This window comes from Podarcis raffonei, chromosome 6 (genome assembly GCF_027172205.1).
Source record: "Podarcis raffonei isolate rPodRaf1 chromosome 6, rPodRaf1.pri, whole genome shotgun sequence".
NCBI lineage: Eukaryota > Metazoa > Chordata > Lepidosauria > Squamata > Lacertidae > Podarcis > Podarcis raffonei.
Window position 1 is genome coordinate 33,663,022 of NC_070607.1, and position 16,953 is coordinate 33,679,974.

Here is a 16,953-nt window from a genome sequence, read left to right on the forward strand (position 1 = left end):
GAGAAACGAAAGTGAAAGTGCAGAGGTGCTCAGGAAGCAGAAACACGTGTTCTCAGGTTTCCTGGAGTCCGTGACTATGTAGGGGGAAATGCTCTTAGGGAGGAAGGTAGAACTAGAATAGAAATTTCTTGCAAGATACCTGACAGTAAGACAGAATCCTACATAAAGCTGAAATGACTGTGAGCATATGGGGAGGGGTGCAGTGGGTCTTAGCTTGTGCAAGAGCAAATGGCTCACATTCCTGAATCCAGGCTGCAGAGATCCTGCAAATGGGTGGGGATGAATGGCTGCTCTTGGCTGATAGAGGGCCTGGCTAATGCAGGGAAGAGTCTGCTTTCCCTTAGCTTGTGCAAGGGAGCATGTCCTCCCTCAAAGAGGGCACGTGTTGTGGTGAGACCTGGAGACTGGCCCTCTGGTTGTGGGTAGGCACATTGGTCAGCCATAACACCCAACTGGTAGGTCCCTCATTGCTGGGTTTAATCTGGCCAATAGGGTACTGTCTAAATGGATTGAGGGACCTATAAATACCTATGCATGTGACCCAGAGTTTCCTCTTTCGGCTTGTGCATCGGAGCACCCGCCCACCTCTCCCTATATTTAGGGCATTTTGCGATTGACCTTGCTATGCCATCATGTGTCGTCTGTCGTTGGGACAGAGGTATGGCAGGAATTTCCCCCACTTGACTGATTGGCTGTTGCCACTTGGGTTTTGCCTGCCACGTAGGCGAACTTGTAAGGTTGTGGATAGGCACTGGTTCAGGTGATAGGGATGGGGGAACAGTCTTGCCATCCCTATGTAAAGGATATTCTGTTAAAGTAATCCAGGGACTCAACTTGGTTTGGTCAACCCCTGAGAGGGAGTTGTGCCCGTGCCTGAGTCCCGGAGGGCATCTGGGGAGTGGACATAGTCCGTTCCCGAGCTTTCCGCCTACCTCAGGTTTTCACCCTTGATAGAGCTCCTGCTCAGCACTACCTGCAAGGGTGCAGGGAGTTATTCGAACCAGAGCCTGTGCAACCACTCACTTTCTGTAATCAATAAAGTTGTGTCCTAAATTCTGCCAAAAACCCAAACTAAAATTTGAGTCAAATAGGTTTTTATTTAGAGGGGAGGTCTCTGGGTCTGAATGGATGTATACCATATATCCTCAAACCTTACTTACTGCTGAACATGGCCTAGAGGTTGCAATGCTTGTAGTACCAGTACCGGAAAATGAGGCTGGTGTGTGTGAATGCGAGTGGGAAGAGTGACATTTGTCTCTGAACCCTAATAATGTCTCTTGCTTGCCTGGATTTAGGATGGGGGTGGAACGTAGAAACTAAGTCTTCTGTGCAATAGTAACAAGCTCCCTGCAGGTGTTTGATTTCTGGCCTGACTGCAACCAGGCCAGTCTTGCATTAGTGTTCCTTTAGGGAATGAAGGAGTCATTCATCCCAATGAGCAAATAGATGTGTACCATATATCCTCAAACCTTACTTACAACAGGCCAGAGTGACTTACTTCTCTTCGTTACCAGGGCTTTTTTTTTTTAACCAGAACTCAGTTCTGGCACCTCTCAGGTGGGCTCCATTGCCATTTTAAGAGAACAAGGGAGTTGTTCATGGTGAGTTCCAGCACCTCTTTTTCTATAAAAATAGCACTGCTTATTAATGTAGTCAAAAAAATAAAAAAGTAAAAGGTAAAGGACCCCTGGATGGTTAAGTCTATGGGGGTGCAACTATGGAGGTGTGGCGCTCATCTTGCTTTCAGAGACAGAGCACACGCCTGGATGGTTACGTCTATGGGGGTCTTGCTTTCAGAGACAGAGCACACGGAAACCTCGTTTACCTTCCTTTTGCAGCGGTACCTATTTATCTACTTGCACTGGTGTGCTTTCGCAATGCTAGGTTAGCAGGAGCTGGGGCAGAGCAATGGGAGCTCACTTCGTTGCGCAGATTCGAACTGCCAATATTCCGATCGGCAAGCCCAAGAGGTTCAGTGGTTTAGACCACAGCGCCACCCACATCCCGAGTCACAAAGTCACAGCTGGAATTGTGTTCTTGCTAGGATTAAAGAATAAAAACACTTCCTGCAGTAAGGCACAGGGCACAGGCTAAACTCTCAGGAGCTGAAGACTATACATAGCAAAGGGCTGTAGGAAATCCCTTCTCTTCCACAAGGCCATCTCATTATTTCAGCATCAAGCCACTAAATTCAATATTAGAAGAGTGCCTTATGTTTCTTAAATTGATTCAGAAGAGTGCCTTATCTTTCTTAAATTGTCTGTATTGTTCTCCACTAGAGGGCAAACCTGGTCAACATTTAAAAACAAAACCCTGAAGCCAGACAAATACTAGTAACAGACTTCACGTCTAATTGAAATGAACATTTTATAACAGAAGAAATCACACATATAAAAATGATGTTTTCAGAAATATTTTTGATCAGATTTCAGGTCTGTTTTCCTCCTAAAGTATGATCAAATTACAGTGGTACCTTGGTTCTCAAACCACTTGGCTCCCAAACAAATTGGCTCCCGGAAGCCGCAGACCTGGAAGTGTTCTGGTTTGCAAATGTTTTTCATAAGCTGAACGTCTGACAGTTTCTGCTTGAGTGCAGGAAGCTCCTGCAGCCAATCTGAAGCCATGCCTTGGTTTTTGTGCAGTTTTGGGAGTCGAACAAACTCCCAGAATGCATCAAGTTTGAGAACCAAGGTACCACTGTATGTTACATTTGACTAACACCAAGGTATTTCAGCAGGGTAAATTATTGTTCAGGAAATACCGCCTCACCCATTATAGAGGAAATGCATTCCTTCTGATGCATTGGCAACAATTCCTACTGTGGCCCCCTCGGGCAATCTGATATGGCTGATCTGAGCTGGCTGATATGGGGAAATATATCTAGGTCCCAAATTGTGCTGGTCTTTATAACTTCACAAGTTTGCTCTCAGTGTGACTTGGTTTTGCTACTGTGAACATGCCAACAGATGCTAATGGTAAACATCCAAAAGGATGAAATACCATTTCCTCATTGAACAGCTTAAAAAGACAGAGAAGCTCCCAACAGGCAACCATGATAGAAAACACTAGTAGATGCTATTAGGGAAAAAAGCATTAAATAATTGCTTTGACCATGGGTTACGCCAGCTACAGATTCCTGTACAGACTACGGTGGCATCTCTGGAAAATGTACCTCAAACGAGTTGCTTTAAGTGGCAGATGTGAATGCAGTGTTGATCTTTTCACCCCCACCCATTGCAAGAATCTCCTGATCTGATGTTTTGAGAGAGGGGGAGGAAACTGCTCTTCTACTCTTCCGCTCCTGACTGACTGCCTGACTCTGTGTGTGGAGAGAGTCTTATCTATGTAGTGACTAGATGGCTGAGTGGGAGATTGAACTGAACTGCTGCATTGCTGAGATTATTAAAGGTAAAGGGACCCCTGACCATTAGGTCCAGTCGTGGCCGACTCTGGGGTTGCGGCACTCATCTCGCTTTATTAGCCGAGGGAGCCAGCGTACAGCTTCCAGGTCATGTGGCCAGCATGACTAAGCCACTTCTGGCAAACCAGAGCAGCACACGGAAATGCCGTTTACCTTCCCGCCAGAGCGGTACCTATTTATCTACTTGCACTTTGACGTGCTTTCGAACTGCTAGGTTGGCAGGAGCAGGGACTGAGCAACGGGAGCTCACCGTGTCGCGGGGATTCGAAACACCAACCTTCTGATCGGCAAGTCCTAGGCTCTGTGGTTTAACCCACAGCGCCACCCGCGTCCCGCTGAGATTATTAGCCAAGCAATTATTAACATGCCCCCAATATGAGCAACAGTTTCAGAAAAATCTATCCACAGCAGCACTATGTGCTCTTACGGGGATAGTTCTTTTTCTGTGATTTACAGCAACAGGCTAACTACCCTTCCTTTCCCTTCTTCCTTTCCCCCTTTTTCAAGATCCTCCAAGTTGAGTAAGGACTTCAGGGACCAGGAGTAGCATATTTTGCAGCTGGTAACTTCAAGATTCATTCATACACTGAGTTTCACATGCATTTATTTATTTGTTTTAAGGAAGCAGTGACATTAAAAAGATACAAAACATCTAAAATATTTCTCATCAATATGGAAGTCCATTTTATACCTAGTTATTTATTGATCTGGAATATCACGTGAGAATCATCAACCCCTGTATATAAGCCCCCCCTCCCTAGTATCACGTCTATAACTTGAGGTTGCACCACATTCTGAACTTTTCCAAGGCCTCTGGTTAATGGCTTAGTTACCCTCTTGCACTTGCTCATAGCATAACTGGTTTTCCTAGCAGCTGGTATTTTTTATTTCTCTTTCCCTTCAGATCACATCTCTAGTGCACACACCAATCTGGTTTCTAGCCTGGAGTCGCAGTGTAATGGACTTCGTGCAAGCTACCTATATAGTATTATTGTCTTAATGATTGTCTTATAATAGAAACAGAATTTTAGGTTTGGAAAGGATGTTGGAGGCCAAAAGAACATAAAAGCCTTGCAGCTCTACAGTTAACCTGTCCATTAGCCACAAACATACAGCAGGAGCAGCAGCAAGATACTGAGATTAGTATGTAAGAATGTTTCAAATCTGGAATGGCATCTCCCTAAATGGAGAATAAACTTGGTCACTTTTATTAAAAATCTAAAGCATAGACTAGAATTCTAATGGGCTTCAGTAAATATATCAAGGCTCAGCATAACAATCCTTAATGGAACGATTGACCGGAGGTTCGTCATCACAGTCGTCGAGGTAGTCTTCAGCTAAACGAAGCATCTGCCTCACTGCCATGAGTATCAGGATATCAACATCATTCCTCAGTTCCAGCTCCGAGGAATAATTTTTAACAGGAACTATATGAGACAGAGGGATGCCAAGTTTTGCTTCCATTAGCCGCATCTGTAAAGGAGATAAAATGTGATTTGTTACCAAGGGAACACTATTTTTATGCCCCTTTGGTCCCACCAGCTGACACAAGGCCACTGCTGGCTATATTAACTATATTTTTATGCCCCATATCCGTACACTGAACCCAAACCAAAAAATTTCAGGGCCACTTACAAGAAACAAGGTCCAGTCCATTTCCAGGTCCAACTGAAAAGTGTTAGTTCAATGCCCTATGACCTTTAATGCCCTAGACCAGGGTGAGCCTCTTTTTGACCCTCAGGATTTTCCTCAGGCCACACACTCTCTAAATTACAAACACACTCTAAATTGCAAACACACTCTAAATTACAAACCTTTGTGCTTTGCACATCTAGAGCGCAAAGATGTTATGACAGTTTTTCATAATACAATGCTATAAAAAACAAACTAATCTAAACAGAAAGAGAAAGAAAAATGCAAAGTCATCCTTCAAAGGTAGCTCTTAAACCTTGTCTCACACAGAAAGGGATGGACCTTCCCAGCCTCTCAGCCTGGGACCTCTTCCCTTTCCTGCCTCTCACACAGGGAAGGAATCTACACACATATTTAAAAACGCTGTGAAAATGCTTTCTTAAAAAAAAATGTTTTGAAAAATACACTGCACTGTCGCCAGCAAGTGTCACTTTGGTATATTGCATTTCGCAAACCTTTTAAAATGTTTTATTTGCATCTGTGTAGCTGAGTGCAGGGACATTTATCAGCCAGCCATTACCTTCAAGTGTATATTCTCATTAGCCCAGAGTAGAGGATATAAAAAAACCCAAGAAGTATGAGCAGAAGCAAAACAAAACAAGGAAAGAAAAAGTAACAGAAAGATTAAAATATTAAAGAAAAGCCTGACTAGCTTTAAAGATAGCTTTTAATTTAAGTTTACCTGCTTCTGAACAGCCATGCTTTTGTATACGTATGATGTATCTTCCTCAACAATAGGACAAATCTGATCCACTTTAGTCAGAATAACAAGCTGTGGGACACCTGTAAGAAGATTAGGTTATAAAAAAGGAGTACAATATATGTTTGTTTTTTCCTTTTGAATTGGGAATAGCCACCACAATTATTGTCAGGGAACTGCCATCGGAACTAGAGGAGGAGGCGAGGCTCCACAGCGATGCTGGAGAGGGGCCAAGCAGGGAGAGAGGCAGGTCTCCTATTGGGGAAGAAAATCAGCGCAACACCAGGGATAGAGGGGGGCCAATGGGGGAAGCAGAGAGCAGGCTCCGGGACTCTTCACTGGACACCAGCAGGGAGAGCACAGGTCCTCCACTACCCACGCCCTCCCTGCGCAGAAGACTTCCGCGCAGGGAGAGTAGGAGGAGACTGGGCGTCAAACAACTTTTATGTTGGAAAAGGTTTAAGAAACGCCCACTGACGGATTCTGCCAGCGACTGAACAGCCACGGAGTGGATGGCTGTCCAGCGAGAAATGGTTTAACCAGCCAACCTAGCCCAGAGTGGCGGCAACTTACGCACAAGCAACCCCTAAAGCCATTATACTTAGAATCATAGAATCATAGAATCATAGAGTTGGAAGAGACCACAAGGGCCATCGAGTCCAACCCCCTGCCAAGCAGGAAACACCATCAGAGCACTCCTGACATATGGTTGTCAAGCCTCTGCTTAAAGACCTCCAAAGAAGGAGACTCCACCACACTCCTTGGCAGCAAATTCCACTGTCGAACAGCTCTTACTGTCAGGAAGTTCTTCCTAATGTTTAGGTGGAATCTTCTTTCTTGTAGTTTGGATCCATTGCTCCGTGTCCGCTTCTCTGGAGCAGCAGAAAACAACCTTTCTCCCTCCTCTATGTGACATCCTTTTATATATTTGAACATGGCTATCATATCACCCCTTAACCTCCTCTTCTCCAGGCTAAACATGCCCAGCTCCCTTAGCCGTTCCTCATAAGGCATCGTTTCCAGGCCTTTGACCATTTTGGTTGCCCTCCTCTGGACACGTTCCAGTTTGTCAATGTCCTTCTTGAACTGTGGTGCCCAGAACTGGACACAGTACTCCAGGTGAGGTCTGACCAGAGCAGAATACAGTGGCACTATTACTTCCCTTGATCTAGATGCTATACTCCTATTGATGCAGCCCAGAATTGCATTGGCTTTTTTAGCTGCCGCGTCACACTGTTGGCTCATGTCAAGTTTGTGGTCAACCAAGACTCCTAGATCCTTTTCACATGTAGTGCTCTCAAGCCAGGTGTCACCCATCTTGTATTTGTGCCTCTCATTTTTTTTGCCCAAGTGTAATACTTTACATTTCTCCCTGTTAAAATTCATCTTGTTTGTTTTGGCCCAGTTCTCTAATCTGTCAAGGTCGTTTTGAAGTGTGTTCCTGTCCTCTGGGGTGTTAGCCACCCCTCCCAGTTTGGTGTCATCTGCAAATTTGATCAGGATGCCCTTGAGTCCATCATCCAAGTCGTTGATAAAGATGTTGAATAAGACCGGGCCCAAGACAGAACCCTGTGGCACCCCACTAGTCACTCTTCTCCAGGATGAAGAGGAACCATTGATGAGCACCCTTTGGGTTCGGTCAGTCAGCCAGTTACAAATCCACTGAGTGGTAGCATAGTCAAGACCGCATTTTACCAGCTTCTTTACAAGAATATCATGGGGCACCTTGTCAAATGCCTTGCTGAAATCAAGGTAGGCTACATCCACTGCGTTCCCTTCATCTACCAGGCTTGTAATTCTGTCAAAAAACGAGATCAGGTTAGTCTGACATGACTTATTTTTCAGAAATCCATGCTGACTATTGGTGATCACAGCATTCCTTTCCAGGTGCTCACAGACTGTTTGCTTAATGATCTGCTCCAGAATCTTCCCTGGTATTGATGTCAGACTGACTGGGCGGTAATTATTTGGGTCCTCTCTTTTCCCCTTTTTGAAAATAGGGACAACATTTGCCCTCCTCCAGTCTGCCGGGACTTCGCCTGTTCTCCAGGAATTCTCAAAGATGACTGCCAGTGGTTCTGAAATCACATCTGCCAGTTCTTTTAATACTCTTGGATGCAGTTCATCTGGCCCTGGAGACTTGAATACATCTAGACTAGCCAAGTATTCTTGTACTATCTCCTTAGTTATTCTGGGCTGTGTTTCCTCTGCTGAATCATTTGCTCCAAATTCTTCAGGTCGGGCATTGTTTTCTTTATCGGAGAAGACTGAGGCAAAGAAGGCATTGAGGAGTTCAGCCCTTTCTGTGTCCCCTGTTTGCATTTCACCATCTTCTCCTCTGAGTGACCCCACTGTTTCTTTGTTCTTCCTTTTGCTACGAACATACCCATAAAAGCCTTTTTTGTTAGACTTATTATTGTTGTTGTTGTTTTAGCAATGAGCAAAAAACTATTTGAAGCCATTTTTAAAAATATGAAATAAGATAGCAACTACATTGAGGTTGATCAAAACATAAATGTAAAATAAATTAAAAAGACTGACCAAAGCTGTTCGCTTTTCGACGAATGTCTTTCAGTTTTTCTTCCAGCTTCTCAGGGAGGATCTCAACCTTGGACCCATCAATAATGAATGCAACACAATGAATCCGGTCTTTTGGAGAGGGGCACTTGATATAGTTTGGCATATTGGGGTTCATAACACAGGATGGATTAAACTGAAAAGGAAAAGGGTAATAGAAGAAAAAATATAGGAAAGCTGCAACGGAATCAGATTCCTATAGGGTTGTGTGAGACATATAGAGATGGATGAACCTACATACAAAAAGATGACAGCCCCCACGTAGTGCTCATGGAGCAGCCATCTTTGATATGTAAAGTGACCATTTGTACATACAAGTACACCGAAAATGACATGTAGTCAGTTGCCGCCTCATTTTGAAAAGCATTTTTACCCAGTGTGGTGAGGGTGTAGTACCTGAATTAGTACTCTGGTGTTCTCAATCTAGTACTGAGGATACCATTACAACAAGCAATTTCCCAAATTCTCCTCCAAGGGCTTTCCCACATTTCCTCTTCTTCCACTGCTTCCCCGTACCGCTCTCCCCTCTCGGGGAGGGAGACTGCTCTTTGGTGGTCAAAGAGAGCAAATGGCTACTTGGGTTTTCCCAAAGAGAGAGGTTTACTTGCACATCCAATCAATTGCAGATGGAAACTAAAAACCCAACCATGTTCAGGCTGCTCAGCATGATAAGCTGATCTGTGAGATATTTCCCAAATGGGTTCAATATTTTTTTTACTCTGAAGAAGATGAGTTTTGATGGCATGGGCTGAAACTACCATGGCTCCATGATGAGCCAAATCACATGATCAGCTTTCCCAAGGACCAGTCTTCTAGCAACTGTGTTTCCAAGCCATGTCATGGATTTGTAGATGTAAATCAGTCCTTAGCCTGGCAAACCACTTGGGAAAATAAATCTGCGTTTGCTGGGGTTATAATGGTGGCCCACAGGAAGTGTGATGTTTGCATTATATAAGTAAATTAGAAATGAAAAGCAGAGGTTCCTAAATGATCATCTCTCCATCTAAAATGAACAATAGAGGATGCATCTTACCGAGTACCGATCAGGAATATGGCCCTCCAATATGCTGCGCACATCCTCAATGTCCAGACCAGCGTTGGGTTGAGCTTCAAGTCCCATGGTATCACAGAAGATGACTGGGAGTGGGGTTCTACCACTTCCGCTTTTAAGATGATAAGTCCTATACTATTTTTAAAAAAATGCAAATAACACCATATTGAAATCTATTCCTATCTGCTTTCCTTTCTCTTTTACATATGTAAATGACAAATTTAATTAATTTTTGTGGCTCTGTATAAAACCACAGAAGCTCCATTACACAAGAAACAGGTTAGAAAGGCAAGTTAAGTAGGGGTTTCTGGCCACGTCACGAGTCAATGGCAGTAGCTCCTTGCTGCCCTCCATGGGCAGAGAGGAGGTTCAGGCAGAGGAAAGCCAGGATTTTATGTGGCAAAAATCCTGGCAATGTTCCCCAGTGGGATCTGGGGAGCTCACCGCATCCTGCTGTGCCAAGCAAGCCCGTATCTGGGTGTGTGTCCCTGCCATGGATGAGCCTCCATCTCCGGCTTTATTTGGTTGTTCTGTAATTTGGACAATTGGCATTAATCAAGAGGCGCTTCTGTGCCAACATATGCTTATGGGCTACAATCAGTCAGCTGCCAAAAGGACTGGGCTTGGCTCTTTGAAGGTATCTCAATGTTTTCTTTGCAGCTTGAAAATCCTTACAACAGCCAGGAAAGGAAGGGGGAGGACAAGGTGTTTTGTGCTTTTTATGGTTTTCAAATGGTCTCCTAGCAAGGGCTGATGGGAGTTGTAGTCTAGGAACCCTAGTTGAAGTATATATTGAATCTCATGTATCATTTTGTTGCCATTAGTTATTGGCCAACATGTTTGGAAATACAGCGGTACCTCGGGTTACGAACTTAATACGTTCTGGAGGCCCGTCCTTAACCTTTGCTTTAGCAGTGCAGAGCTACCTGCTTTGTCAGACTTGTGGAATCTGATCCTGCTGCAGCCTGACTTGACACGTAGCCTCGGAAAGTTGAATTCACAGAGTTGAAGAAACTGGACTTCCCTGCTCCAACTGGCCCAACGAGCAGAACCCGACACTGGGGCACAGCACTCAAGCAAGGCTTGAAAGTTCTTATTTCTTTCATCAGCGCTTCCCTTTTCCTGCCAAGGTAGCAAAATACATCTGTCTATTAACCATATTAGCTTAATCATATATACATATATCCTGGTTATACAATGTTAAAGTTGATAAGCAAAGCAACACTCTATTATGTTGAAGCCTGAGGGTTTTAATTGTGAATCATATTAAGATAATGTGTACAAACCTTCTGAAATTTAGCACAGAGTACCTACATGTTTAGTGACCTAAACTGGCCACATTTCAGACACAGCTGTTGAGAAATTGCCTTTGGAGACTAATTTCTGCTGTTTACCACTTTTTAGCCTACTGCCCCATACAATATCTTCCTTCCCTGCCTGATTCTCCTAAAATAAGAAAATGCAGACATCTTTCTACATCCCTTCATGAAGTGATCAGCTTTTAAACTAATCTCCACTGGTGGGGAGCTGCAGCTTGTGGGCCTCACTGGGCCTGGCAGCCTTCTCCATTTGACCTGCAAGGCCGTTAGGTCCAAGTTACACCCACCTTCCAATCATCTGACATTATCTGAGGCCAGGGTCATGACAGGTAAAGCTGTAGCCTCAAATAGCATGGTGCATGCTTCTGTTTATTCCCCAGTGTGGTTTTGCAATATCAATAAATTCTATTTTGATGTTAAAATGGAGTCAATTTGAAATCAATCATTAATTTTATTTCTAGCACAGACTTTTGAAAGGGGCCTGTCGAACCCCAGCAGCATAGTGGTAAAGGTAAAGGACTCCTGGATGGTTAAGTCCAGCTGAATTTGACTACGGGAGCAGCTTTAAGGCCAAGAGAGCCAGCATCTGTCCACAGAGGTTTTTTCCAGGTCACGTGGCCAATTTCTGGTGCACAGGACACCATGACAAGTGCCAGAGTGCACAGAAATGCCATTTACCTTCCCACTGCAACGGCAACTATTTATCTGCTCGTGCTGTTATGCTCTCAAACTGCTAAGTTGGCAGGAGCTGGGACAAAGCAACAGGAGATCACCCCATCACACAGATTCCAACTAGTGACCTTATGATCAGCAAACCCAAGAGGCTCAGTGGTTTAGACCGTGTACCTGAGAGGATGAGTAGCCAAGGGAAGAAAAGATAAGAAAGTAACACCTGTTAGAAGCAGGGGTTGGGAAACTCAGGTGCAGAGGCCAAATGTGGTCCTCCAGGCCTCCATCTTACCTCTCAGAACTCTCCACAAGCCACACCCCTCACTTGGCCCTCACTGGTCAAGTGCTTTAGCCCAGCTATAATGTGCCCTTGAACTGGGGTAACTTTGAAACCACTTGGAAATTATATGGATTAAATTGTATATAAATGCCTTAAATAAATACACTTGTACCTCGGGTTACAGACACTTCAGGTTACAGACGCTTCAGGTTACACACCCTGATAACCCAGAAATAGTATCTTGGGTTAAGAACTTTACCTCAGGATGAAAACAGAAATTACGTGGTGGCGGCAGCAGGAGGCCCCATTAGCTAAAGTGGTACCTCAGGTTAAGAACAGTTTCAGGTTAAGAACGGACGTCCAGAACGAATTAAGTTCTTAACCCATGGTACCACTGTAAATGAAACAATGCCACTGGCTTGCCTAAATGGTGTGTGGGGTGGGGGGAAATGGGGTGAGAGTGTTTCTCGAGTCAGTAACCTACTCTGCTGTCCATGTCATCTCCCGCCATGGTTTTTCCAAAATGCTACTCAGCCCTAAGGAGAAAATAAAATTTGATATTAGCAAGAGAGCAAATCAACGGGTTTCAAAAAATGAAATAACTTTTAAATGATTGTTTCAGCTCACCTTCAACTCGATATACTTCACATTCCAAAAGGACTTGGTCATTTCCATGTAGGTCTTCTGCATTGAGTGTGTAACTGTTAGTGTCAGCATCTGTGGTAACACTATTCTTGCTTTCAGACAGGAATACAAGTGTGTTAGCTCCAAAAGTAGGACCATATGCACTATTGTCAAGGACAGCTTCAACAGCATTCTTGACTGGGAATTTTAGTACGCTGGGCTCCTGCCCTTTCCCTTTCAATCTAAACAGGAAAGCATTGTTATCAAATAGGTATTTCTCAGCTGAAGCATAACTCTGTTCAGTAAAGCCTCCAAAGATATAGCCACTTGCATTGTATCCCACAACTACAGTTGGGCCCTGATTGTCGCATTTGTTATGAAATGCATTGACATTGTAGGTATGCAAACTTGCTTTATAGAGAAGGCTTAGATGTTGGCATCCCAAAATATCCAGCAGCGCCTTTTCCTCAGTTTTGGTCAATCGAGATGAGGCCATCTTTAATCTGAAAGAAATGAGATATAGTAGGAATATAAGTATTTCTGGAATTGGGAACAGCCAAAGCTAGGTGGCAGATGGTCATAGTTCAATTTCCAGCATCTCAAGACATGTTTAGGAGATATCCCTGTCTGAAATTCAGAAACCCACTTCCAGCCAATGTAGGCCAGGCCTGGGGAACCTCTTGTCCAGACATGTTCCTCTAAGCCTCCCATGTTGTACATGAGACCATTTTCATAAAGCAATCCCTACCTGCCCCATATGACATCAGATGTGGAACAGAAAAGGCAGCACTTCAGAGGAACAATTGGGAGCATAAAGTTTTGATGGAGCAAGTCATGCTTCCACATAAATGGATGGGCAGCAGCAGCATGCTGGAATCAAGGCTTTCAAACACATATGCCACATTTCTCTTTCAAACCTCCACAGGGTAAATGTTAAGAAGACTTTAGTCCTACAGCCCCACCCAAAACATGCTAGGAGCTGGAGAACAAGCTTTGACAATAAAAGCCTCATTTGATTCAACCTGCACAGATTTGTGCTGCTGGTCTGTGAACTGCAGCTGCGATACTTACTTAGGGGGCTAGGCCCCATTGAACATGCCTGAGTAAGCATGGGGAGGAGGCTTGTTCTGTGCGTGCCTTCAGCTTGCTGTATTAAATAAGCATCAGGTTTCGTGGTGATCTGCAAATATAAAGCAGCTTTCCCCCATCTAACGGTTGAAAAAACAGGAAGCACCACTAGATGGCGAAGAATATTTTTCTTCAGCCGAGGCTTTCTGACTCCACCCAAGAGATTAACAGGCGCTTGTAGATAAAGTTAGCAAATTTCTGTGCCCTCCCGAAAGCTTCCCTTTCACTGAAGGATCAGATTCAGAAAATCTCTCACAAACCTACATGCAAAGCAATTGTTAAGCTGAGCTGCTGAATCACCAAAAACAGTATGGAGCAGCCAAGCAACCATTAAAAAGTCCCCATTCTATTTTAATAGCTGCATGTGGCAGGAAAATATCATCATGACATGATCTTACCAGCTTTGGGGGATTTTTTTTCCTGTATCCAGAGCTCTGTTTTACCTCAGATTAGAAGCCCGGGAGCGTCTGAAAACAAACCTCCTACCTCCGAGAAGCAGCTCGCGTCGGCAATTGGGAAACGAAAGTGAAAGTCCAGAGGTGCTCGGAATCAGTAACACGTGTTCTCGGGTTTCCTGGAGTCCGTGACTAGGGGGAAATCCTCTTGGGGGGGAAGATAGAACTAGAAAAGAAATTTCTTGCAAGATATCTGACAGTAAGACAGAATCCTACACAAAGCTGAAATGACTGTGAGCATATAGGGAGGGGTGCAGTGGGTCTCCGCTTGTGCAAGAACAAATGGCTCGTGTCCTGAATCCAGGCTGCGGAGATCCTGCAAGGAGAAAGAGCAACTGGGTGTTTGGGCAGCAATGCAAATGGGTGGGGATGAATGGCTGCTCTTGACTCATAGAGGCTCTGGTTAATGCAGGGAAGAGTCTGCTTTCCCTTAGTCTGGGGGGAAGAAGAGTGTTGGAGCAAAGCAGACCTACAGTTACCACATTCACATGAGAGGCAGAGAGAGGGAAAGGATCGCATCAGTTGTAGCCAAAACTCCCCCTTTCTTACATGTGTGGGGCACTGCACCCTGGCAGCCCAGTCAGCGGTGGTTCTGTGTGTAGGGACATGCAAATCTGTCAATTTCAGTTCCATGCAAATTCAGGTTAGAGTTGTTTTTAAATAAATAAATAGATGGAATTTGACTGCATTTTTGAAGTTGAAAAAACTATTGATAAAATTAGAGTATGGTCTGTTATGCTTCCTTCTCCACCCTGGAACAGTCAGAACTAAATCCAGTTTAAATTCACCAATTTGTAACTATGAATTAGAGCACTTCTTTTACAGCAGAAATGTGGGGGGGGGTTATCTTATTAGAGCCTCCCCATGTTAATCTGTAAAACGTTGGGTGGTCTGTTCCTTATGATTTTGGCCCTGCCGTCGGCCTTGCCCGCTGCTGATGTCAGCCCCTGAGATAATGCAGCCTTCGACAGAAAAAAGGTTGCCCACACCAGCTTCCACAGCTGCATGACAGACAGAAAACCAACAGGTGGAGCCCTCCACATTTCTGCAGCTTTACAGTTGGTGGTGACAGTCCAACCATACCGGGTTAATGTTTTCCATTGGTCATTATTGGGATTCATGCAATTGAAATCAGCACAAGAATAGTATAGCCTAATTCTCTTTTCCTATAGTACTTGGGGAATAAGCATAGTCAAATATTAGAACCAGACATCAGGGATGATGTGCAACCCTTTTAAAATGAACCACCACCTGATAAATAGCTGATAAATAGATAAAACAGGAAGTCCAAGTACAAAGCAACAATTGTGTGAAATTCAACAGTATGTGTGTATTTTAGCTATAGTTCTGTATATATAGTTAAGTTTACAATAAAAGTTTAGAATATTTGAAGGCCAATGTATGCTACACCAATAAAGACTGTTATGTTGCATTTTGATGTTTTCTTGCTCTCTTACATTTTTTCTTGGGTACAGAACATCATGCATTTCTCAAATCTTCAGCTTTCATTTACTTGTTCAGATGTCTTTGTTTGGAGCTAAGCACTGAGCCATCTCTGCTTCCTCTCCTTATGAAGTTCTCAAGCTTATTCATTATTTTTGAGATTATATATATATATATATATATATATATACTATAGGTGAGTCAAAGTAAAAGTCATACAAAGCTTCTCCTCACAAAATATAATAAGCAGAGACAGCATGTTCTTGTTCCGTGAACATATATCATCAGAACATTCAGGAATCATAGTCTCTAGTCCACGGATCAGTTAATCATACATCTTTTTCTGGGAGTTATTACTCCTATTACAAAGGAGGCATGCCAAAAGAACAAAAGAGCTATTCTTTGCAGGCTTGTGCAAAACAGTTGCACCATTGTTCAGGTGTACTTCAGGCATTGCGAGTTTGCTAGTTATTTTCTCGGCTCTGTGGCAGTAATCAAAACTGAACTTGCATTACCCATTGGAAAGAAATGGTAGGTGCACCAATTTATTCCTCTGTACCTTTTCTCCCTCCTCACATAATCTCTGCTCGATAAATAGTTGTTCTTATGGCAACTGAGTGTGCTCCAGATCACGTATTTCATCATGCATATAACGGGGTATCTACGCCACTCGGAAGTAACTAGGAGGAGAGGGAACGCCTGTGAATTTCTTTCAACTTATCAAGAGGCTTTACAACAAAGGGTTTCCTGAATTGTGGTGCCACCACTAGGAAAGGGACTGGCTCACATGAAAGAGAATGAGAGGACACAGCTCCTTCCTCCGCAGCTGATCCGAGTTCTGGTGTTGTTGGCCAATGCCCAGCAGCGTTGCTGGTGGTGGCGACGGGGAGAGAAGGTGGGGGTCAAGAGCAAAAACCAACATGAGATCACACTGCACAATCTCACGAGACCCACCTTTTCAAGTCCACTTTGGCGCAGGCACAGTATTGTTGCAACAGCCCTTGCTTGCAATCATTCAAAGCCATAATATCAGATTCAGTTGTTTTGCCCTCTATAATGCGAGAGGAAGATACCTGGAATGAGTTTCCCGTAACTTCTGAACAGGTGCCTGGTTATCTGCTTGCTGGGCTGCTGGTGCTTTTGAGGTCCTGAGCAAGTGTCCAATTTCATTTTTTCATTTTGCTATCTCTAAAATGGGAATAAGTTGTGGCTCTTCCTAAGAGAAAATTTCCTTCAGAATCTGTTCTGTGCTTTGGATAACATTTTGCTTCAGTGCTGGCATCTCACTTTGGTTTATTTTCCAAAATTATGGAGGTCTCCACATTGACTATAACTGGGAAATCAACAAATGACTATGATTATTAAAAATGATAATGATGGCAAACTCAGATGAAATCTGCAGGAAGCCCCTCCTGGGGTGGGTGAGCTACTTTCAAGTCCTGAATTCAGCTGCCAAGTAACATGCAGAAGTTGTGCCTTAGAACACAGACCATCACAAGCTCACTCCAGGTGTGAAGACAGAGCTCATGGAGTTGTGGTTGGCAGCAAAAAGAAGTCTGCAGTGATTTCGGAGATGGAATGGAGGAACTATGCA

The 16,953-nt window shown here is 43.8% G+C and overlaps 1 protein-coding gene across 1 annotated transcript; it reads right to left on the minus strand.

The window, feature by feature from the left end:
* Positions 1 to 4,008: 4,008 nt before the first annotated feature.
* Positions 4,009 to 13,920, minus strand: LOC128415577 (interferon-induced protein 44-like). Its single transcript, XM_053391962.1, has 8 exons — positions 13,905 to 13,920; positions 12,337 to 12,836; positions 12,194 to 12,245; positions 10,368 to 10,563; positions 9,424 to 9,576; positions 8,355 to 8,526; positions 5,796 to 5,896; positions 4,009 to 4,894 (listed from the first exon to the last, which is right to left on the minus strand). The coding sequence occupies exons 2-8, from the start codon at positions 12,827 to 12,829 to the stop codon at positions 4,682 to 4,684; spliced, it is 1,380 nt and encodes a 459-aa protein (XP_053247937.1). The 5' UTR covers positions 12,830 to 12,836; positions 13,905 to 13,920; the 3' UTR covers positions 4,009 to 4,681.
* Positions 13,921 to 16,953: the final 3,033 nt, after the last annotated feature.

Excerpts from the sequence above, each read along its gene's own strand:
- LOC128415577 (XM_053391962.1), bottom strand. The coding sequence starts at position 12,829 with ATGGCCTCATCTCGATTGACCAAAACTGAGGAAAAGGCGCTGCTGGAT. Across the intron at positions 10,564-12,193 it reads GAGATGACATGGACAGCAGA|GAAAAGGGAAGCGCTGATGA; the intron begins GTAGGTTACTGA and ends CTACCTTGGCAG. Across the intron at positions 5,897-8,354 it reads TCGAAAAGCGAACAGCTTTG|GTGTCCCACAGCTTGTTATT; the intron begins GTCAGTCTTTTT and ends ATCTTCTTACAG.